The 25,585-nt window shown below is 36.2% G+C and overlaps 1 protein-coding gene across 3 annotated transcripts in view; it reads right to left on the minus strand.

Moving 5' to 3' along the window:
- LOC150094771 (RCC1 and BTB domain-containing protein 1-like) overlaps positions 1–25,585 on the minus strand; it is a 224,173-nt gene that overhangs the window by 176,335 nt on the left and 22,253 nt on the right. For all 3 annotated transcript variants that reach the window (XM_090410997.1, XM_090410998.1, XM_090410999.1), the window contains exon 2: positions 19,453–19,732. In XM_090410997.1, the coding sequence (XP_090267123.1) occupies positions 19,453–19,732 (280 nt within the window). The remainder of the gene's footprint in view (positions 1–19,452; positions 19,733–25,585) is intronic.

A 25,585-nucleotide genomic window follows, 5' to 3' on the forward strand; every position in this document is an offset into this window, starting at 1 on the left:
CAGATAAAGGTTCTGCATGTCATGGACGGAAATCGAACCCAGGTCTTTCCAACCAAAGAGCTTTGTTTATACCGACTGAGTTACAGAGGTTCTATAGACTTGGAAACTAGCTTGAAACAGTACAATGGATAAAAAAATTTGAAGGAAGACAAGTTCAGCAGTGTGAAATTGTTGGAGATGAAAAAGATTATGAAAGACATACATTCATGTTCATAGAAACTGCATCATCTTACACAAATACAGGGTGTTCGGGATAAATTTGACAGTTTCGTAAGGAAAAAGAAAATCTTCTTTGTATCTATTAAATTTAATGAATTGACAAAAAAACATTACAGGCAGAGTTAATTACAATACTATCAACAAGATTTACTCAAAATAACCACCATTAGCATCGATCACAGCTTCAATTCTGCTTCGGAACCTCGAACAAGCTGATGCTACAGTCTCCCTGGGAAGGGCCGCAAAAACTGTTTTAATTTTATCCATTAACTGGGCTTTTGTATTACTGGAAGTGCAATTGGTGTCTTTTTCAACTGCGCCCCATACAAAATAAACCAGGGGTTAAGGTCTGGGGAGTTTGGAGGCCAAACATTTGGACTGGTGAAGTCGTAGAAATTTTCAGACAACCATTTTTGACTTTTCCCAGAGGTGTGGCAAGGGGCCGAATCCTGCTGCCATACATACGGCCTACCATTGGCTACCCTTGTTATCCAGGGCTTGACTACAGTTAGCAACTCCACGAACAAAGCCCGAATTCCAATGCCAGGGTTCTTCAACACCTGTTCCTGCAGATTTGCGAGGAATTCTGCTGTACGAACGCAATCAGATCGTCTGCTAGGGATCTTTCTTCTTGCTACATCCTCGTAGTCACCATTGCAAGTCTCTAGTTCATGCCTGATTGTTTTTACTGTATTCAGGGAGCATTGGGCAGCAGTCGTAATATCCTTATTTTGATGGCGGGCACGAATCATCATGATACAAGTTATTCTCTTCCATGATTCAGGTGGGTTCCAGCTATCCATCCTTTCTGACATCTTGTATATGAATGAAGAAGGGTCCAAACTTTTAAATGAAGAGAAGTGTGTGTTAATACATGTAACTTACGGAAAAATATAATTAATTATAAATATGTCAAATTTATCCCGAACACCCTGTATAGTTATAATCTTCAAAATATCATAAATTTAACTACTGGCAGTAGTTAAATGGTCGTCATTTTCATTGGTTTATCATTATATATTTCATTGCATTGCATCATCTATCATTCACACAGGTTTCTGTATAATATAATAGTTGCTGCTACTGCGTCAGAATTTTTTAAGCTATAAATAGACAGCAAGAGCTAATTTTCGCATTTTCGTGATGGGATTCCTATGGCCTATTGCATAGAAAAAGTGCAATTCAAGCGTTAAATAGAGAAGGCTATTCTATTCCCCTTTTACAAGAGGAATAGAATAGCCTTCTATTCCTCTATTCTTTTTACAAGAGGAATAGAAGGCTATTCTATTCCTCTTGTAAAAGGGTGTCTTGTAGTCAATCTACTGTGATATGGCTGCTGTCGAAAGTGAAGGAAATTGGATTCTGCTGAAAGGAAGAAAGCCACAGTCTACACCATGCCAAAATCAAGTTCTAAAGTGGCTCTGCCTCATAAATCATTGTGCACCATCCAGAGAACTGAAATGGGACTGGGAAGAACAAATGGGAGTTGTGGTAAGCTCTCACAAGAAGACTCATTCGACAGGAACTGATAGGCACCCTAAAAAGGAGCCCTTGTTAACCAAAAAAAATGAGATTGACTCCATTAAATTGGTGGAAAGAGCATGCCAAATGGAACCTTGATCAGTGGAAAAGAGTAATTTTTTTTCTGAAAAAAAAAAAGGTTAATCTATAGGATGCAGATAGCAGATACAGTTCAAAGATGATCAGGGACAAAATTCAATCCAGTCTGGTGTCAACAGTCAGATGATCTGAGGCAGCATGTCATATCAGCATTGGTCACTTGCATTTCACAAAAGGTTCAATGAATTCACGAGCGTACCAGAAAATTTTAGAAGAATTGCTGCCTACTATCAGAGACCACTATCATAACAACAAACGGCATCTTTCAGGATGACTCTACCCCTTGTCATAGGGCCAAAAGTGTAAGTAATGCTACTATAACTGTAAAATGTACCATATGAATTGAGTTTAGTACTTAAAAAGGCTTTAGTTTTTGTTGCAGGTTAATAAGTGGCTCAGTGAATACTCGATTCAGTGATTACCATGACCAGGAAACTGCCCAGATCTCAATCCTATTGAGAATTTGTGGTACCAAATACAGACTGAAATACATAAGAAGCCAAAAACACTTTGGGAGCTCTAAGAAGCCATTATAAGGGTATGGAACCATGAATTGACAGTTGCATCATCAGGAAATTGATTTTATCAATGCCCTGCTAAGCTATGATAAAGGCAAGAGAAGGACCTATGAAGTACTAAACAGCAAAAAGTGAATTTTTAGCTTTGAATGTTAGTAAAACAGTGTAGTTGAACCAAATTTTGATACAGGTATTTGTTTTTCCAATGAAAATATCACTGTCCAATCCATTTTGAAATATTTGCAAATTTGTCAAGTTTGTAGTAATTTCTTAATTATGTCATATCTTGTACTATAAAGAATGAAATATTAATCAAAAATAAAGATGTTATATTACCTTCTTCATTATTTGTGACAATTATTGTATTATTATCACTTTTCAAATAGCCATTAATTATCAAAAAAAAACATGGTTAGAAGCAAGTGATGCAGTTTCTATGAACATGGTATAAAGAGATAGGTGGAAACAGTTGTATGAGGAATATAAGGCTCAGACTAGGAAAGTGACTAGTATTGTCAGGAAAGAAAAATTAGAGAATCCAAAGCAGTTTTTCTGCAAATAAGGTGAGTAGGAAAAAAATATTGTGAACATGACTTACTTTTAAATGGTATTAACACCACCAAACGAACTATTTTATAAAAAGATGTTTTATTAATTTGCTTATATTTTGCTGAATTTCAAATCAGTATCATCAGAACATAACACAGCATGTATGCTACAGTGAGTGAGTGAAATTGTAACAGACAAAAGATCTAAAGTCCTATTTTGGCACCCTCTAATGTTGTAAAAAAAAATAATAAATTGGAGCTATGTGGGAGTTGCTCTTAAGATAAGTCTCCCAAATTTTGTAGCTGAACTGTGTAGTATCACTATCTTTTTCCATTTATAGAAAACAACACACACAGGAGGATATCTACATAACCAATCACATCATCCAGTCCAACAGTATGGCATTTTTAAAACACTTACACACAAAGCCAGAGCCATTTGTTCTAATAATACAGCTCTGTCCAGAACTCAAATATCTGTGCCATACTTTCTTGGCCAATGGCTACAAATTCTATAAAATAAATAAAATACTGCATCGCCCCATTACTTCTCCCTCCTCTAATAAACATGAACACAACATTACCATTTCTGCTCCCTATGTCAGAGGTACATCAGAAAAGATAGCCAAAGTACTAATGAAACATTGCCTTTGCACCACATTCAAACCTCATGTTAAATTAGCAACTCTGATCTGCTCACCTAAGGATAAACTCTAGCACACCATGGGGTGTATGAAGTTCCTTGCGATTGTGACTTGACCTACTATGGACAGACAGGAAGATCTGTTAACACACTTGGAAGAACATAAAAACATTTGCTACCATTATTATAGCAAATCAGGACTGGCAGACCAAGTTTTGGACACATCCACACAGGATTAGATGGAAGAAAACTAATGTGCTATTTAGAAGTTGTTACAGATCCAAAAGATGATTTTTTGAGTCAGCCATGCCTATGAAGATTTTTCTTAACCTGAACAAATATGGTTGCATTAATTTGCCAAAATTTTGGAGACTTATCTTAAGAGCAACTCCCACATAGCTGTAATTTTTTCTTTTACTTTTTTTTTAGAGGGCGGCAAAATAGGACTTTAGATCTTTTGTTTGTTGCAATTGTATTGTTTCACTTACTCATGTCGCGTATACATGCTGTGCTCTGATGATGATGATTTGAAATTCAGCAAAATATAAGCAAGTTAATAAAACAACTGTCAAACACCTAAGCTTATCTGTTAGATTGATGATTGTGAACAGATTACTTTGCTGGATGGAGATGTGAGTTGAGTTACCAATACAGGTGACATAGTTGAGCAATTTAATGATCACTTTATTAGTGTTCATCCTAGTACAGCAGGCATTATTCCTAGATGGATAAGGGGTGAAGTGTTAAAAAGTGAATGAAAAGAATGATTCAAATACTGAGTATGCTAAATGTATGTACAGCAGGAATTTTGTCATGTGTTTTAAGGGAATGTGCTGTGTCACTGTCATTAACTTGGGAGTTTAATGAAAGTCTTGCAAAACAATAAGTTCCTGGAGAGTAAGATAGTGCTGTTGTATAAAGGTAGTGGTAGAATGGAGATATCAAAACTATACGACTGTGTATACCTAGTTGTTAAGATTTTGGAGAAACTGGTAAGAATTTTTATACAGAATTGTGCAGAAGAGGGCAATATTTATGCAGGCCAGCATGGAATTATAAAAGGGTGCCCTTGTTTTAGTAATCTGGTTAGCTTTTATAATAGAGTAACAAGAACATGAGATGAGAATAAGGCTCTCTTGATAGATATCAGATACTTTCTGTAGATACATAGATCTTTAGACTTTCTTTCTTAGATATTAGAGTCATATATGGAGAAGTAATATCAGGGAGTAGGAAGGTTATAAGCAGAGTAATACAGAATTCAGTACTGGGACCGTTACTGTTCAATGTTACTGTTGTTTGCAAATTATATGAAACTTAGGAGGGTTAATAGTAATAGTGCTACTGTTTTAGCTCTTCAAAAGGATTTGAATAAGATGGAAAGATGGGAAAATGAATGGATATGTCAGTTTAATGCAACTAAATGTAAGATTCTGAAACATGAGATCCACAGATGCATCATAATGCTTCATACTCACTAGGTGGAGTTATACTGGAAGAAGTGGAGGAAGCAAGGATCTTGAAATGATTGTAGATAGAAATTTAAAGTTCAGAGGACATGTTGCAAACATTGTGAATACCTCTCCAAAAACTGCTGCAATATTGAAGAGGATGTTGAGCATGGGAGATGGAAGGGTAGTGGTTCCATTGTATAAAGCTTTGATCAAGCCATATCTGATCTAGATTTCTGCTCAGATCTGGTCACCAGGATTTGAAGGGGATGAAGTAACCTTCAAGAGGATCAGTGGCACCGCATAAGAATATTAGTGGTGGGACTGCAATGCTACCAGCCCAAACTGCACGTAAATCATGTGTTATTCCCCCAGGTAGCGGTTTGGTGTGGTCTGCATTGAATGCAGCTTCACCATTGAGTATACTAGCCAGTACGGATACTAGCCCTAGACCACACAACATATAGACTATTGCATTACAAACAAGAAAATAATGGGTTTTAGATCAGTTTTAATAACAACAACGTTAATTTGTGTTGTTTGTGCTCGTGTAGTAGCAATATATCTTGGGCTGCAATGCTATCAGCCCGAACTGCACATAAATCACACATTACCCCCACTATGTAGCAGTTTGGTGTGGTCTGCACTAAATGCAGCTCCAGCATTGAGTATACTCAACTGATACTAGTATTGATACTATGTTATGGAGCTTCCCCTTGGAAGCTCCATAACATAAAAATTAGGTCACGACTCTGACCAATAGGAAATAACACAGTTACACTAAAGACAAAAACACCAAGCCGACATGACATAGCCTCCACTTCCCCCACGAGCTCCGAAGACGATGCACTGTCGAAATGGCACACACCCCCTGAACCATATCCCATCATAACCTTTCCCTTCTCCAAAAAAGTATTTCTATTTTCACCTCCCTCCCAAAGTATTCTCTGCCCATCCTTAATAATACACACACACACACACACACACACACACACATATATATAAAAACCTGGGTTTTTCAAAAAGATTCACATACCTCACCAATAATTCTCCCACACTGTTCTACCCCCACCGTTTCCAAAACCCCCTTTCCTTTCAATCGTACTCCCTTCCCTAAACAACAGATGAATGCATATCACCACATACCGAGATGCCACTGAATAAGAAGACAGCCAGCAACATCCTACAAAGGTATGTCCAAATTTTTCCTCTTATATTCTCCATATATCTATCTATCTATGTAAAACTTCAGTAATGCTCTAAAACTGAGTAAAAAAGCCAATGACATTATAAAATGGGAAGGCTAAATAGCCATAAAATTAATACAACTATTGCTGCAAAATGAATTATATAAAATACTATCGAGCGGTATTATTGTATTACAAACAAGAAAATAACAGGTTTTAGATAAATATATAAAAATTTAAGAAACGGCTATAATAAAACAGGAACTTTCATTTTATACTGGAGGGGACGAGCCACCACTGGAGAGGATACAGAGATGAATAACAAAAATGATATCAGGACTGTACAATGTTTATGAGAACAGACTGAAGGCATGAAATATGCAGAGTTGGTGGATAGAAGACAAAAGGAGGGAGGAGGGATATGACTGAAATATTTAAACTGCTGAAGGATAATTATCAGATTAACACTAGGAAGATTTTTTTATATAATAGAATGGGGGGGGGGGAGAGGACAAGAGGCCATCCTGGAAGTTGCAAAAGGAAGTGGTGAGTAAAAAAAGTAAGTAAAAGAAAGTAAGAAGTAACACATGTCTAGTAATTCTGTGTAGAAAATTTTTGCTTTCAGAATTTCTAATTTACAGTCAATTATTAGATTTACTATAAAAACAAATTATATCTTTTTATGGCTCTACAGCCTTGGTATCCTGAATTTATTGCCTCCAATTCCATTTGTCCAAAAATTTATTTTTCAGGTTTGGACACTGTAATATGTTGCAATCTTGACTAATGGGTTTATTTATCTTGTTGTAAGATAATTTACACTTTTCACCCATTGTATTTAATAATTTCTCCAAAGTCTCCCTTGCCCTATTACTAAAAGTAGCTAATTAGTTACATTGAACCTGTGCTATGTGGGTGAACTGACACCGACGTCAACAAATTGCAGAGCCGTATTTGTTTAGTATTACTGTTTACACCAGTGTTTTCCAAACTGTGGGTTGCAACCTGTTAATGGACTGTGATAAACATTTTTTTTAAAAATGAAATATAATAGAAAATATCAGTATTCCATAGATTCATAGCTTTAACACGATGTGATATACAATATTTACACAGGGCAGTGTCACAACCTACATTTCTCTTCAAGAGGAAACTTGCCTGACAGTATGTTATGTCCCTTCCTGCAGAATGGGAGAATTTTTACAAAGTTTTAAGTAAATACAGCATGTTATAGTTTGCCCACCATTTTCAGATCTCTCCTTGGAATTTTGCCAAGAATAGTCGATTCATGCTGAAGAGGAGAAAGAAATGAAGAATGTACGAATTGGTCACCAACATGCGAAATCACATACTTTCTTGTCTGTCGCTGTACTAGCTCGATTTTTGTTGTCGCTTTTTTGCATTATTTTTTTATTATTAATTTGTATAATGGATCCAGTACAGTCAACACGTTCTGTTGTTAACCGTTTCAGTAGCTCTTGCTAAAGAGTATTGAATAATGTGCTGACATTCTGAGAAAACTAATCGTCAGAAGGCCGTCTCCTTGTTCCCCTTTCTCAAGTCATAAAACGTGCAAGTGCAATTGCGGGCGTATCGGGGTCGACTGTTAAAAGAATTCATATGGAATCAAAAGGTGAAGGTAAACCAAAATTTAAATCTCCTAAAAAAAAAAGCGCCAGAGTAAAGAAAACCATCGAAACTGTAGCTTTGAATGATTTTGATGTAGACGTTATAAGAAGAACTATTCACTAATTTTACGTGGTCGAGAAAAGAGTGCCAACTGTTCCGAAATTGATTCCTGTGCTTAAAGAAAAAATTAATTTTCTTTGGAAAAGAGAAACTTTAAGGAAAATACTTCATGAAATCGGATTTTGTTTTAAAAAGTCCCAGAATAAAAGGAAACTTATCATGGAGCGAAGTGACACTGTTTTATCTAGAACGCAGTATTTGAGAGCAATAAGACATTTCAGGGAGGAGAAAAGACCGATTGTGTATCGAGATGAAACTTGGATTGATAGTAATATAACTTATGGAAAATGTTGGCAGTCTAAAGAAGACTCTGAAGATTAAAAGGATTTGACAATGGTATTTTTTTCCAACATTTTTTTGCATGGGTTTGTTAAAAAAGTCACAAGTCATAAATAATTAATTGGTTTAGGACATTAAAGTGTCTCAGTTCTCTCAACTGTAAGTTTAGAATATCTAAGTTCATTTGAAAAAATTTCTGTTTTTCTGTATAATTATTTTTATTTTATAGAAAACTTTCTTAAAAATAAACTTAGTTAAATTTTTGTTTTATGCTATACCTTTTTTAATTTTGTTAATACTCTAAGTACGTTTTTCCAACTGTTATACAAGCAAAATAGTTACATTTTAAAAACAGCAACGTTCGTAAAAAAAAAGCTAAATTTCCCGACCTGTAATAATAAACAAACTCATCCCAGAAGACAGGTTGATTACTCTATTATCGGAATGGATTCTCCTTTTTCTGACATGCGCAGAAGTGTCGAGGGATCTCTAATCGGTGGGCGAACTATAGTTTTAATGTTTTTTTTATTAAAGTTTAATTGTAAAATTAGTATTGATTGGAGATCTCTTAATGATAATATATAGTGTTGGTAGGAGGGGAGTTGTCTATCATTACACAGAGTCAGGTCATTTTCATCCCAGATGCCTCCAATTTACACTAACTGTCACTACACATAAGACACCACTTGTGTGAATTCTCAGTGGCACAACATAGCTACTTGTTTTACAATTGCAGTATGGTGTCTGTTAGGGAGGGGATGTAACAAGTAAGACATGTGGCTTAGATAAAAATGTGGGAAAGTTAATTTTATAAAACAAGTCATAGGAACACTAAGAAAAATAAAGATAAATATCACAAAGACAAAATATTCTAGAGATAATGGAAAAAAGTTAGAAATGGAAGAAAGTGCACAACAAAAGAAAAAACCACAGATGATGAAGGTGACAAACACACTGAAGCTAAAGATATTCTTGATGTCTGGAGTAATTCTAATTACAGGCAGACCTCGGGTTACGAATAAGATACGTTCCTGAGAACATCTTTAAATCAGATTTGTATGTAACTTGGACCCCTGATGAACAGCGCATATGCAGTAATAATAACACTCCTGTACTGTAATAAGTTACAGAAACTACTGTGCTCTTTCTTTTAATTCAAAAAAAAAAAAACATAAAAACAAACTCATACAGAACGTTTAGATACAAGATAGGAGAAATTTCAAACAAAAATATTAAAGGTTGCATCAATGTCTTGCTTACTGGAAGGGACATTCCTGAGACAAGAAGGGAAGCTAACATTAATTGGAAGATGATGATGATGATGATGAACCTGGTGCTGGAGAATCAGGATTTGATTCAGTTTCTGGAGGAGGGGGAGCTTAGCACTGAAGTCGATTTCTTGAAAAAAAGGCATCTAGGATTATCTGCACAGCCTTTTTCTTTTTTTCATCATAAATGGCCTTGTAACAGCAGCTGATGTTCTCACTAACTGCACAGTCTTGTCTTGTCAGATGTCATCTCCTTCCAGGAGGTTGACTACCATGAGCGTCCACCATGTATGGTTTTGTGCTTCTCTTTTGCATTCTTCATGGGACAAAAAAAAGGTCCAGTCCTTAATATTTCCCATCCAATCTGTTCTTTGTCTTTCTCTTCTTCTTTTTCCTCGTATTATTCCTTCTAGAAGTGTTTTTTGTAGGGATTCATGCCTTAATATGCGACCAAAATAGGTGGTTTTCTTAATGGTTTTAACGGCACAGTAAACCTTTGCAAACTGCTGAATGTTAGGATCTTACTTCTCAAGCTTAGCAAATCCTGCTTCAATGAGACAAAAGGCTTCAGTTAATTCTTTTGTAAACTTTCTTGCTCTGGATCTTCTGATTCTTTGTGTTCCTATCAGCTTCTATCTCCATAAGGTCTTCATTGGTTACTTCTTGTGAATAAGACTCTAGTAAGTCAATGGCATAATTTTTCATTGATGTCCAATTGCAGTGCTTTGCCACTATCCACCACAGCTTTTTTGGCTTCAGCAGTGAATTAAGGGCACAGTTTGTTACACACCCCTTTAATTGTTGATTGCTTCACTTCCAAGAATCAGTAATGCTTTTGATGGCAATTCTTTTAGAACTCTCTCAAGGTAACCTTTCGTAGCCCTGAATGCTTGCGGGAATGTATGCCGTTAAGTAATAAGCTTTAAATGCAGAAATGACCCCCTGGTCCACTGACTGTAGTAATGATGTAGCTGTTAAAGATACCAAGCTATTTTAAACCTGGTTTTACTCCAATTCCCAAGTAAGCAAACAGACAAACAAGTCAAGTTTGCACCTGAAAGTATTGCAAGTCTAGCTAACCCTGCACGTAGTGCAAGACTAAGGCAACTCATGGTAAAAGTAGAATAAGCTCTGATCACTAATATTTACCCTGAATGCAGAGCACATCTCCTAGAGAAGATGTATGATGCTTTGTATTAAAGGCAAGGGGCCACAACCCAGACCAGTTTCGACCTTTATTGAGGTCTCATCAGTGGGAGCCAGGCTAGAAATACCAAGATTTTAGTAATACAGAGCTTATAAGTATTTTACCAGAACAAGTTACCATAAGGTGTTTCAACCTTATTAAATAAAAATCTCGGGAGGAGATATCAATGTAGAAAGTATTTTACCTTGCGTATAATAAATGTTAAAGATACCAAGCTATTTTAATCTTGGTTTTACTCCAATTCCCAAGTAAGCAAATAGACAAACAAGTCAAGTTTGCACCTGCAAGTGTTATAGTAATAAGGTGTGACATCTTTTGGCTATTTGTATATGGAAATATGACTTCTGCATTACTTCAACCTTCATGTCACTTCTGGGTCTAGCTCGCACTGATGAGATCTCAATATTTGGATGGAGGTACTTTAACAGTGGAAATCTAATCTGTAACATCTGTTGCCAATTAGAAACAGTAGAACATGCATTCTACAGCTGCCCTCTTGCCCAGTATTTGGAACAGATTATGTAATGTGTTGTGCATTCCATTATTTACAACAGAACAGGTTATTTTTTTGCAGTACCCACCATCTGTCAGCATGGGAAGAAAATTTTGATTTTTATAATTAATGAATTAAAATACCCTTTATGGAAGGTTAGAAAGAAACATCGATTTGAAATTCAGCAATGACATTATAATCTTGTATTGTGGAAATTTTATTGTTCAGTCAGACAAATTTTGTACTTAGAAAGAAGCATTCTAGGAGATATTAAATTTTTGAAGAGGTGGTGTAGACCACCCACATTATGAAATATTCACCAGGGGAGATAAAATTCTGTCTATTTTTGCTATGAGAGGTTTTTTAAATAGTTCTGTCATCTTAATTCAATGTGGTCTTATAGTCAACTGCAGGGATTACTGGAGAGCAATCCCAGGCAGAAAAGGCCAACTCAAGGCAGTTAACTCAGATAAGGCTAATCACCTGGGTATCAGTCATCTTTTCACTTTAGTTTCAATTGATCTTTTGGTTGTTCATCTATATGAGATTGGTGAAAAAAGAAACCTGATAGCTATTGGCTATATGATATAAAAGAAGCTGAGGCCTTTTAAGAGATAGCCATCCTTTCTCCAAATATGCTGGAGTTAACATACCCTGCTCGTGCGGCTTGAATTACATCGGCCAAACTTCAAGGAGCCTTGAAATTAGGCAAAAAGAACACATAGGTGACATCAATAATAACAGAGAAGAAAAATCGGAGTTAGCGTTTCAAAGAACGAACCATACCATAGAGTGGGATAGAAGCACAATTCCTTACATGGAGGAGGACTTCTGCTCCCGAATTTTTAAGGAGGCCACAACAGTTGCCCACTGTATACAAAACCTTAACAAGAACCAAGGACTAATCTTGCCTGTGATCTGGAAGACCCTTATCAGATCCTTCAAGTCGCCAGAACCGAATTATAGTGCCAACTATAGAACGTTCCTAAATAACAACAAGTGATATCATGCACGCTCTATGCATGTATTGTATGCACTCTGTTCTTTGTTTAATATAATTGGAATCGGTTGATTATAGTTTGTAACAGTTTTTTACTTTTTAGTGCCTTACATCAGTTATGTACCCTGAAGATGTCAACAGCCTTAGTTGGTGAAACTAGTTGGTATAACATAGTTGTTTATTATATGCACTTGATCAATATAATCCCATTAAAAGTCTTTCCAGAGCTTTTTGGTCAAGAAAATTAAATGTTTAACACAAATATGTTATTCTATTGTATCTATATAACAGCATATTCACCAAGTAATTTTCTATATCTGATGCAACTGATTTACTCAGCTATATGACACGATTAAAAAATATATGTTGTGTAATACAATAATATACTTACAGGAAGAATTATATTGTAGTTATTAAAATTTCCATTTTCATGTTAAGCGCAATGGTCTGTCAGGGCCAACTATCTTCGGTTCTTTGAAACCTGATTAATGCTGTGATAGAACAGTTATCTTATTGCCATAGTGTCTTGTGGCTGTCAATTGCATGTATTTCTATGGCCAGTTTGCTGAAAAACTCCAAGTTTCTGGGAAGAAAAATCCTGCCATGAAACCAGCTATTCACCTTCAACTGAAAAGCACTGATAAAGATTATTTGCATCCTAGATAGGAATCGAAACCAGATCTTTCAAATCTAGGTGCACGATTAAAATCAAATGAGCTAGCTCTATTTATTAAAACCAAACTGTAAAAATTGTATATATTAAATATACTATAAATATTAATTGTATAAATAAGTAAATCTTTTAACACCTGTTTATTCCCCACAGAATAGGATTTTCTCTCCAGGAAACATTTTTTCATTCTGCAAAACAAACTGGCCAGAAGAACATATTATTATTATTATCCTAAGACTCCATCGAGTCAGACTCATCTAAGAGGTCCATTTTGTCATACATGCCAGCCTGGTTGGCATATCTGCTCTCCAGTCAAGAGGCGGTGGGTTCAAATTCCACCAAGGGCATGGATGTGTGTGTGTGATTGTCCTAACTGTTTACAATATGTACTGTAACCTGCATCCTTGAGCAGTATGACCTTGGATGTCTTTGCACCATAAAAATCAAATCAAAATCCAAAAATCCTTTTGTCATACACACAGCTCATTATACACATTCAAATGCACCTTAAACACATTCAACTTATCTGCACACCATGCGCTCAGGTAATGCATTTCAATCATTCACAACTCTCTATGCAAAAAACCTACTTCTCACTCCCTTGCTCTTACCCTCCTTATATAGCTTCCAGGGATGACACTTTGTTTTCCCCCAGTCCACCACCATTTTATGAAAAATCTCTTCAAGTTAATCTTATACCACCAATTAACAACATGTATGTCACTTTCATATTAGCCCTCTTCCTCTTATCCACTAGACTGTGAATTGCATCATCAACTTTTCTTCACATTCAACATTCCAAAGATCAGAAACTATTTTGGTCAAATAGACTCTGGACCCTCTCCAACATCTCTTCATCCTTTTGAAAACCAGGTGATAAATCTGTGCTCAGTAGTTCATATGTGGTCTAATCAAAGCTAACAAAGGAACCAGAATCTTTTTATTTCTACAAGTCAGTGTCTTCCACATCATTGCAAGAATTCATTTTGTACTCACAATTTTGGCAATATATCCCCTAAATTTTAGATCCATATTCACAATCATCCCAAGATCTCATTTCCTTCACCTCCAACAATATATCCCCCACCAAGAGTAAATTCTACATCCCATCTTTTGTCTTCCAAATTTTAAAATCTTACATTTTGCAACATTGAACTGGCATTCTCACTCACTCAGTCTCTTCAAGTCTTCTTGTAAGGCCATAACATCTGCTCTACTCTTCACAATTCATCCCATAATCATCTGCCAACAATATCCCTACTGAAATCTTTCCCAATATCATTAACATACAGGTTAAACAGCAATGGCTCAAAACAAATCCCTGAGGCACACCACTAGTGACTTTCCTCTTCTAGGATATTGCTCCACTATACACAACTTGCTGATACCTATCAGACAGCAATCTCCAATCCAATGCACTAGTCTAGTATTCAACCCCATTCACTCCAGTTTGCCTATCACCTTATCATGTGGTAATCTATCAAAAACCTTTGCAAAGTCTAAGTATATTAATTTTTTATCCATCTCCCAGGCACAATGCTATTGTCACCTTATTGTAGTAAGTACATTACTAAAACATGACTTACCTTTAGCAAATCTGTGCTGTCCATAAAAGATAATACCATCGCTGTCAACCCATTTCTGGATCCTGAATCTCACCAGTCTTTCCAAGATTTAACCACAACACCTGCCACACAGATTAGTCTTTAATTTGATATGGATGTCTCCTGAGCTTGAATTCAGTCACCTCTTTTATGAAGCAGTACAATCTTGCCTTCCTTCTGCTCCTTTGGAACTTGACCCAATATAACTCATATTAAACAAATATGTCAAGGCAGATGTCAGCTCTCTGGAAAATTCCTGCAAAATACGCAGTGATATATCAAGTCCCACAGCCTTATTAATATCAAGTTTGCTTAATTCCCCATATACCTCTTTCTCACTCACAGTCAGTCTCTCTGCATCATCATCCACCACTCTCAAACTCTCCATGATGTCTTATTCACAAGGATGAAAGACCTTTATGAACTGCTCATTAAATATCTCAACTATATCCTCCACAGCAGTTGTCCTTATACCATTTTCTCTAATCAGTGCCATCCTATCATAATCATTGTTTTTTTTTGGCTAGCTATATATATCGAAAGAACTCCCTAGGATTTTTTTTTTTTAGCTTCATTAGCTAACTGCTGCTCATACTGAACTTTTGCTACCCTTACTAACAGAGTCACCCTCTGTTTGTTTTTTTGTATTCCTCATGGAATTGATTACTACTGCTCCTCTTTTATCTCCATAATGCTTTTTTTTCTCTGTATTGCATGCTTAATCTCTTCATTCATCCATTTCACACTACCTTATTTAACCTTCCGATCTTTGGAATACATTTAGACATTGCTTCTACCAGATAGTTACTGAATGTTACCCAAGCAGTATTGATCTCCTTTCACCCAACTCCTCATTCTATGCCACAGCTGCAAGCTGTCTCCTGAGCTTCTCATAATCACCAGCCTTGTAGTTCCACATACACCCTTTCCTCGTGGAAGTCCTCAAATGGTTGGCAGCTACGTAACTGAAAGGAGATTTGACACCTTATTTATAACAACATCCTGTGATGAGTTGATCAGATGATGTTAGATACTTGATGGAAGTTTTTTCACTTGGCTATGCTACCAATTATATTTGGTTTAATCCTTTATCCAAGTGCAAGCAAACAAAGTTTGCACATGAAGAATTTTCAGGACTGGGGCAACTTGTAGTAAAGGTGGAGTAAGTTTTGATCACTTGCCTTGGTATCTCCCTTAATGCCAAGCACATCTCCTTGTAGACATGTATAATGCTATGCATTAAGGGAAGGACCTACCCAGACCGGGTGTGACCTTTATTGAGGTCTCATCAGACTGATGAGTGATCAGAACTTACTCCACCTTCACCACGAGTTGCCCCAGTCGTGAAAATACTTCAGGTGCAAACTTTGTTTGCTTACACTTGGATAAAGGATTAAACCAAATATAATTGGTAGATGTTAGATGCTGCCTGAGGTAGTTGTCTCTCAAAAACTCAAGAAATTTATTTTCTTTACTTCCGGTTGCTATCTCATCATCTCAATTTATATTGCCACTCATAATGATCACCCTTTTCCCATTAGCTTGGATAATTTGCTCATACATTTCATGATCACTACCCTCTACATTACCAGATGTACAGCAACATCCAATGAAGTATTTCATTCTATTCACACCATACTGCCTCAAAGCCACTACCATTATTTCTCCCTTGCATCTCTACTTTGCATGGACATAACTCTTTTTTTTTATCATTGATAGCTATTCCCCCCCTCCCTTTTTAACCTTTCTATCTTCACAAGATAGATCATCCCCTTCATCTCTCTATTCCTATCAGGATGTCATCCAACCATGCCTCACTTATTCCAACAATTTTTGGATGAACAAACTCAATCAATACATTTCCCTTGTTTCTGATACTTCTAGCATTCATATATAAACATAACAGCTCATTCCTGGATCTATAACAAGTTTCACTGAAACTGCTTATTAGGTGTGATCTCTCCATACTTTCCGGAGCCATTTCTTTTTCTCCTTACTCATCCCAGAACCCTCTTCAAATCCAAACGTTTTCTCTACATCCCAGGTCATCCCGTCCCATTTTTGTCTACACACATCCTCTTGGGGCATCAAGGATGGCCCAAGAGGATGGAATCAATGGTTGGAAGAACATATGCACATGTTCTTCAAAGAAAGGAAAGAGAGATTGGAAACCATCAGAGTCAGGAGAGAAGGATGAACGAATCTGTTCAGAGCGTCAAGTATGGAGTTTTGATGATTCCGAGTGTGCAGAGTACAGTTCCAGAGGAGAGTTTGCCTGGTGGAACGATCGAGTGTCTGTGTGTGGGCAATAGCAATTGCTCGCACACTATTATTTATGTGATTGGCCGCTCATCTTCATCATGGAATATATTCCAATTTAATAATAAGGTGAGACACCTTTTGGCAATTCATATAGGTAAATATGACTTCTCCATTACTTCCACCTTAGTATCACCACCTCCGGATCTGGCTCCCACTGACGATACCTCAATAAAGGTCAAAACCGATCTGGGTAGTGGCCCTTCCCTTATTGCATAGCATTATACATGTCCTCAAGGAGATGTGTTTTGCACTATTGGAGATACTAAGACAAGTAGTGATGAGAGCTGGTCCACCTCTACCACGAGTTGCCTCAGTCCTGAAGATACTTTAGGTGCAAACTTTGTTTGCTTACACTTGGGTAAAAGATTAAACGAAATTTATTATAGTCTAACCAAGTGAAAAAAACTTCCAACATATTTGAATCTTTTAGTGACAATGCTTCTATAATTAAACTAATTATTTCTGATGAAATCATCTCCCAAGTTCTCAAAATCCAGTTGCACAACAGTTTTAATGATGGTCTCTTAATCCACCTTAATCCACCCACACGCAATCCAAAATTGAGTAGAAGTTAATGCTCTCAATACCACATTTGCTTTCATCTCTATGCATATAATTGGTGTGGTATTAACAAAAGATTGTGTGCTCAACGACTCAACAACAAGCCAACGATTGTTGAGTTGAAATACTGATTCTCTTCAACAGAACTCCAAAATATCTGAAACTGCCATAACAACATTCATTATTTCTTAAAGTTTTAAACTTTTCTTGTGTGCAAACTATATGTGAAACGTTTTAATTTCTTTATTTCATAAAGTAAAATCAGGAGTCCGAAATACACACGAATGCGAGTTATTCGAGTAAATACGGCAATGTCATTTGCTGATTAAATCAAATGTATGTTACCTGTATTCCTTTAAAATCATTACTAAAGTAACTAAGATTGTGACCACCAGTATATTATACCTGTCGGCTGTGCACAAGTTCTTAGGTGTACTACTTTGCAGGAGGGGTATAAAAAGTTAACTTTTTAATAAGGCCAGCTAGTTTAATATTGCCATTACAAAGCTTACAAATTTCATTGCATGGATTTGAACCCAGGAGTTGGATATGACAAAACCACTCGGCTTTAGAATTTTGATTTACTAAGCTAAGTAATAATTAACTAAATCGTGAAAGAGAGAGAGGAAGAAGGGGAGAGACAGAAGGGCAACTGTACTTACATTGTTCAACACTTATCAAAAATATACGTATCAAAAATGTGTCAACTTAGCACCTTGATTTCAACTGAAGCAGCTTATATTTACATCTCATATAATGAGAAGTTACAAAAACTCAAAATTCTGTTTAAAGTGAACATTAAACAGATTTTGATTATGACATTTAATTGAGCCATTCACAAGCCAAATCAATTAACTCCACTTTTTGAATATTTTTAAATTTTAGTGACAAAGCACTTGATTGACTCCTAACTTTTTATATTCATAATAAATTTCCCTAATAATAAGGATTAACACCACTAAATGACAAAATTTTGTTGGCCATCGATTAATAAACAATTTATTTCAGAAGCCAATCTAATTAACTCCATACTCTAATGTAAATCGTTGCAATAATGCAATTCAAACGCAGAAGCAAGTACTTGGACATAGTTATTTGCCTAATGATTCAAATTTTGCCATTATTGAGTCACATGCGAAAAAAATTCAAAACATTTTTTCACCAGATGATTGGTACAATATAATCAAAACCAGTAAAAAGAAAATACCATTTAATGTGGTTCAAATGTCTCATCAGGATTTTTTCTCAACAAATCCTTTAGAAAATTCTATCATTAACAGAAAAGTGACAGTTACAGGGTTACCAGTAAATTGGCTTAAAATGCACTGGATAAAATTAAAAAGGCCAAAACCCCACATCATTACAATTCAAATATGACTTTAACGAAGATTCAGAATTTCATGCCATTAATATAAGAAAATCTGTAGCAGGTAGACCACTAGGTCTGAAAAATGTAGACCAACCTTTGTTATATCCTACAGGAAGAACTGTCACAAGAGAAAAGATATGGACCTGTTGAAATTCATTCCTCCTATTAAATATCATTATTATAAAAACTTAAGAACAAATCGACATGATGGGACCTCAAATACAGCTGACAAAGAAGACATCATTTATGTTGCTGATGAATCAATTTAAACAAACTAATAATAATAATTGTAACAGTAACAGAACAGTTATTATTCATTTTTGCAGAAAATCTTTAATAAAAAAAGTATGATAATGAAGTTTTTCTGTAATAAAAAAATAATTTGAAGACTGAATTTGATGTTATTACTTTTTTTCACTTGCCAAATCGATTAACTCCCTTAGTCACACAAAAATTGTAATAATAATAACGATTACTCCAAGGATATTCTCTTATACATTTTATATGTTGTTAGATAAAAGCTACATCTGCAATAATACATTCTACAATGTTTATTTGAATTTATATTTTAAAAGGAATTTTAAAAAACAATGTATATTATTTTATCACTTTTCTCCACTTTTTGTTTTATGGAGTTAATCGATTTGGAATGATGACATTATCCAAAAGTTGAGTTAGAGGTTTCTCTGTATGTGCATATATTTTTATTTATATAAAAATAGATGTATATATATTAAATACATTTGCGAGGCTCCAGACTCCCATGAGAATCACCAAGGCCAAGGCAACCACTACAGTTAGATCCAAGAGCATATACATCATCATCCTTGTTAACAATAAGAGCTTCATTTCCAGAACTGCCAAATACACAGGCTATCTTTATTCCTGCTACAAATTCTGGTTCTAGAATGCTAAAAATAAGCCATCGGTCTATATCAGCCATATTTGTAACGTCACTTAGTAGGACAGGTAGCTCAAGTACCTGAGAACAAGCTGCCAGTTGCTGCTGAAATGTTGTATCCTGCAAAAACAAAGCATATATATTATATTTTAATAAAAGTTAAAAACTTTTCATAAATATTTGAGATCAAATCAAAAACTACAAACAATTTAATACATGCTGCGAATACTTTTTTCCATTTAACTGCAATTAATAGCCTAAGTACTAAATAACTATCTTTAATGGTAAAATGCCTAAGTGCCAAAAAGCATCTTCAGAAATGGAACAACATAGTATAAAAATAAAGATTCTAGAGAAGTGTCACAATAGTTACAGTAAGATAATAATATCATCAACAAATTCCTAATTATATATCACAAAAATGGTCAGTGGTCCTCGGAATGTGGAGTACAAAGCCAGATTGAGAGAATGTAAATTGCAAAGCCTCATAAATAAGAAGAGGAGGGATATGATTGAGACATAAGCTAGTCAGGGGTTATCGGGAAGAGATTTTTCATAGAATGGGAGCAAGGATCAAAAGTGTATCTCAGGGCGAGAGACTGAAGTAGTGAGTGGAATTCAGAATATGTTTGAAAATGTGCGTGATGTAACGGCAGATAAGATTGAAAGAGAGATTAAATGTGACATGATTGAGAGAGTGAGTAAAAGTGTTGTACAAAAGAATAGTATGACTGACATAAAGAATGAAGAGTTGGCTAATGAGGGAGATAGCTCAGTTATGCAGAGTGATACACAGGGTAAAGTGGAAGCTGGAGTGAATGCAGAAATGTCTGGCGAGTGGGGACTGCTGATAACAGAAAGAACGAAGTGAAAGATAAGAGAAATGAGAGCTTGACCAAGCGAGAGAAAGAAAAACTAAGGAGTAAGTCTTGTACAGCAATTCAATCATAAAAGGTGTGATCAATGGGAGATTGACAAAATTAATGTTAGTAAGGCTATTAGAGTACAAAAGGGTGCGGTGAAAGAGATGATTGTATTGACTGGAATGAACGATTTGAAAGAAGAAAATTATGGCATGAGAGAGAGAGAACATGAAAGAATTACTGGAAGCAGCAAAAGAAAAGAGTGAGAGAGGTTAAGACAGTGAGTCTGTTGCCACAGAGTGGCAGAGTAGAGCTGAGGAGGATCATAATAGCGAATGACTATGCATAGGTTATGCAGGAAGAGTGGTGTGCAGTGAGTTTGATGGGAGAAAGGACTTGAAGTACAAAAAAGGATGGTTTGCATCTGAATGATTTGGTGTTCAGAGACTGGAAAAAAGTGTTGTTGAATGTAGTGAAAGTGGCTGCACAGAATCAGGGAAACTAGAGCTTTCAGTTGGGGGGGTGGGGCAAAGTTGTTGAGTAGATATGTAGATATCGGTGAGGCAGTTGAGTGAAAGAATGTGTACAATATATGCCTAAGTTAGCACCACTGGTAACAAACCAGAATGTTAGTATAACATTCAGGATAGCAGCAGGCCTAAGGGACTTTGTACTTTATGTACGTTAATGCCAGGAGAATTCGGAACAAGCAGGAGGAATTTTTGCCATTGGTTAGTTCATCCTGTCCAAAAGTTATTGGCATTAGTGAGATATGGCTAACAGAAGATGATATAATTAGTGGGATAGAATGTGAAGGGTGTAGTGTGTTCAGAGAGAAAATAATGGGAAGAGGAGTGTTATCGATGATAGTCGATGAACTGCAAAGAGAGAGTAGAAATTCAACTGCAGGACAGTGAAAATAACACATTTGAAGCAATCTGGTGTGAGATAGAGGCCAGCAGAACAAAATATACAGTAGGATGCTGCTAAAGACCAGGGGATGAAAAACATGGATATAGTATGCATTGGCAAATACTCAATGAATGGAAGGCAGGTAATTATTAAGGGAGATTTCAACTATTAGATTGTAAGGAGAAGAGGACACACACACAGGAGGAAGGAAATGGAATTTATGCAGTTACCAAGGGATAATTCCTGAGACAGCATGCAATGCTATATACTACGAGTTCAAGAGTGCTCAATCTAGTAATTGCATCTGGGAATTTGTCTAACCAATATGACCACATTGCCACCAACTGGTGAGAGTGATCATATGGTCTTGACCTGGGAGGTGGCTAAATGTGGGGAATTTTCAGTTAAGACAGGATATGTGAAATTACAGGGCTCATAAGTATGAAAAGCTTAGGAGATTGCTTGGATTAATTCAGTGCCATGGCATGTAAAACTGAAAGGGCTGGATGTTGATAGTGCTTGGGAAGTGGTAAAGGAGTGTTTACATACCTAGAGTCAGGGGTGTAAGTTAAGTGACAGTTAAATGGATGAATATCATCATTAAGCTGGAGCTGCAATGAAAGAAGTAAATTGTGAAGGGAATTTAAGGAGAAGGGTGACTAGCAAGCACATGAACAGCTAAAAGCACGGGCCAGAAGAGTAACTAGTGTGGCAAGAAAGGCAAAATCAGAGTATGAAAGGAAGTTAGCAATGGAGGCTAAAGAGAATCTCAAACAGTTCTTTCGATATGTTGCAAGTAAAAGAAAGAATGTATATGGCAGAATGATTTTAATGAATGCCAACAAGAGAGCCAAAGGCTTATATGGAAACTGAGGTAAATGAAATGGAGGTGCATATTACTGAACCTTAATGTGAATACAGCTGTGGAATTGGATCATATACTAGCTTGAGTTTTACGTGAAGTGGTAAGAGAACTGTCAGTTTCCTTGACCACATTGTTTAATCTAAGTCTCAGCTCTGGGTTAGTCCGGAAGGGATGGAAAGAGGGGAAAATAGTTCCACTGCATAATGGAGGCTCCAAGACTGATGTAGCAAATTACCAACCGATCAGCATATTAGGAGTTGTCAAAGTATTGAAGAAGAACTAAAGAGAGTTCTTTCGACATGTATCCAGCAGAAGAAAGAATGATTATAGGCAGATGATATTAGATGAAATGGTAAAAGGATAATTGCTATGAAGGATACAGTTCAGATATTAAATGAGCAGTTGGTCAAGAGCAAAATACAGGAATGAGTAGATGGAGATGGGATACTATATGGGGGAGAATGGCTTTGTGAAGGGTAGCTCAGTAACTTGCTCATCATGCATCTCAGTAACTTGCTCATGTTTTATAATACAGTGACAGCTGAGTTGGATAAAAGTAATGGGTTTACAGTGGACCTTTGACAGGATATCACATGGAATTCTAATCAGTAAACTGCAGCACATGGGGATGGATATAGAGTTGGGGAGGTGGATAGGAGAGTGGTTGATGGAGAGATATCAGAGAATAGTTTATTCAGGAGTAGAGTTCAAAAGAATGCCTGTGACTAGTGGTGTGCTGCAGGGTTTTGTTCTGGGACTGCTACTGTTTAAATTTATACATTAATGATATAGAAAAGGAATCTGAGAGGAACTATTCAGTTATTTGTTGATGATGCAAAGTTGGGTAGAGCACTAGTTAATACAGATGTCAAAATTTTGCAGGATGATATGAATAGATCGGCAGACTGGGCAAAGGAGAATGGATGTCGGTTTAAATTGGCAAAGTGTAAGGTTATGCATTTGTAGGTGAAAAGATTACCAGCTGTATACCACATTGATAAAACTGCACTTCGAGAAACTGACGAAGCCAGAGACTTGGGACTGTTAGTGGATAGGGAATTAAAGTTTAAGGAGCACATAGCAAAAGTGGCTAAAGTAGCTCATCAGATCACTTAGTTACTAAAGAATACTTTGACGAGCAGAGACAAGCAGGTTATTGTTTCTCTTTATCAAGCCTTGATAAGAACCCCCATCTTGACTACTGCAACACAGATCTGGGCACCAGGATTTCTTAGTGATGAGGAGGTGGAGATGATTCAGAGGCAAGTGACCAGATGATAGCAGGTCTATGGAATGAACCTTAGGAGAACAAGTTGAAGATTTGGGTTACATAAACTGGTTGATAAATGAAAAAGGGTTAATATGATTGAGACATACAAATTACTGAGGGGGTTTTTACAAGATTAATTCAATTTTTTCAGAACAGGTGTGGTGGTGGTGGTGGGAGAACTAGGAGCTATCTATGGAAACTGAGTAAGAGTGTAGTTAGCAAGGGTGTTAGAACAAGGTTTTTTGATTGGAGAGTAGTGGAGTGGAATATGTTGCCAGAGTCTGTTGTGGGTGCCATGACTGTGAACGAGTTCAAAGTAAAGTATCATAGATACTGCGCAAATGTTGGATAGTTCTTGACATGATGTTTAGGGCCTCCCTTGATGAGACTAAGGACTCCTTGCAGTAGCCCATAATGATGATGATGATGATGATGATAATAATATAAAATAAATGAAAAAAGAAGAATTAGAAGACCAAGAAAGCAATGGCATGAGACCATAACAGGCCGTCTGGCCTAAAATCCATGAGAGGAAGAAAAAGAAGACTGTGACCTCCCACACCTCCTTCCTCAAACATATAAGAACAAAGCACCAGTATCCCACACATCCAGGATACATCTAAAAAGATAACTAAGTTAAGTATTAAAGAAATAATATTCACACTACAGTCAAACTACGCTTCAAATTAGCAATGCTGATAAGTTCATCTAGGGAAAACTTTAGTCTATCACATCTTGGAGTGTATGATGCCCTGGGATTGTTTATTATGGGCAGACAGGAAGATCAGTTAATATCTGCCTCAGAGAACACAAATACATACACTACTATTCAAAATGGCAAGTCAAGACTGGCATCTCTGGACACTGCTTTGCACGAGATTAGATGGAAACCAATAAGCCATTATAAGTTGAACAGACTATTCTTAAAGTGAGCAATAGCTATAAAGCACTTGCTTAACCTCAACAAGAATGGCTGTGTTAAACTGCAAAATATTTGGGAGATGATCATCTTAAGATTAACTTCAACCAAACAACAGTAAAAACAGCTTGCAGCTATATCATGAAATGAGGAGTTGGGTGGAAAGGAGATTAATTCTGCTTGAATTTTATTCAAAAACTATTTAACAAAAGCAGTGTCTAAAACTCCAAGAGTCAGAAGATTAAATAAGGTAGGTTGTGAAGATGAATGAAGAAAATAAGCATGCAATATGGAGGAAGAAGGCATTATGGAGGTAGCATAAGATGAGTGACAATAACGATTTCCATGAGGAGTACAAAGAACAGGCAAGAAGAGTGACTCAATAATGGGAGCAAAAATTTTTTTTAGTACAAGGGTGTACTGAAAAGTTGTGATAATCACCATGAAGAAATTGAGATAGAACCATGTAACTTACATATTATTCTGCATATTCCCCACAAAGTGTTATACACCTATTATAGTCTTTCCCTTGTTGCACAAACCAGTCCTCAGCTGCAGATATGACTTCATCATCTGTGGTAAATTTTGTTCCTTTCAAGTGTTTCTTTAACCCTGCGGAGGTCATGGTCTAAAAAATTGCAGCGTAGGTCACGTGTATCTGAGAGATACATTCATTACTGATATGAATGAAAACTTTAAAAAAATTAACACTGTAAATATAATGCATGATGGTTTATTTATTTTCAGTTACAATATAGAAATTATTGAATAAAGAAAAAAAAAAAAACAACTAAACCAATAATATACTGACATCAGAGTTCGTGGCATATCTCTCAGATACAATTTACTATCAATCACTTTCACATTCGACTCTATCATTCTCACCATCGGACTCAAGTAACATTCGCTGAATCTCTTCAACATCTGATGGATTGATTATCCAATCAATATATTTTTTCAGCCATTTTCAATGGTAATAAAAAAAAAACTAAACCAATACCATACTGACATTGGAGTTATCTCTCAGATACAATTTACTATCAAATATCACACATCTTTACATAACACATGTTAAACCAAAACTGACTGCATAAACAGTGTGGAATATCACTTGTAATATATGCGTGTGCAGCTGGTCATGACC

This window comes from Typopeltis vanoorti, chromosome 21, assembly GCF_054136105.1.
Source record: "Typopeltis vanoorti isolate ZY-2024b chromosome 21, IOZ_Tvanoo_1.0, whole genome shotgun sequence".
Taxonomy (NCBI): Eukaryota; Metazoa; Arthropoda; class Arachnida; order Uropygi; family Thelyphonidae; genus Typopeltis; species Typopeltis vanoorti.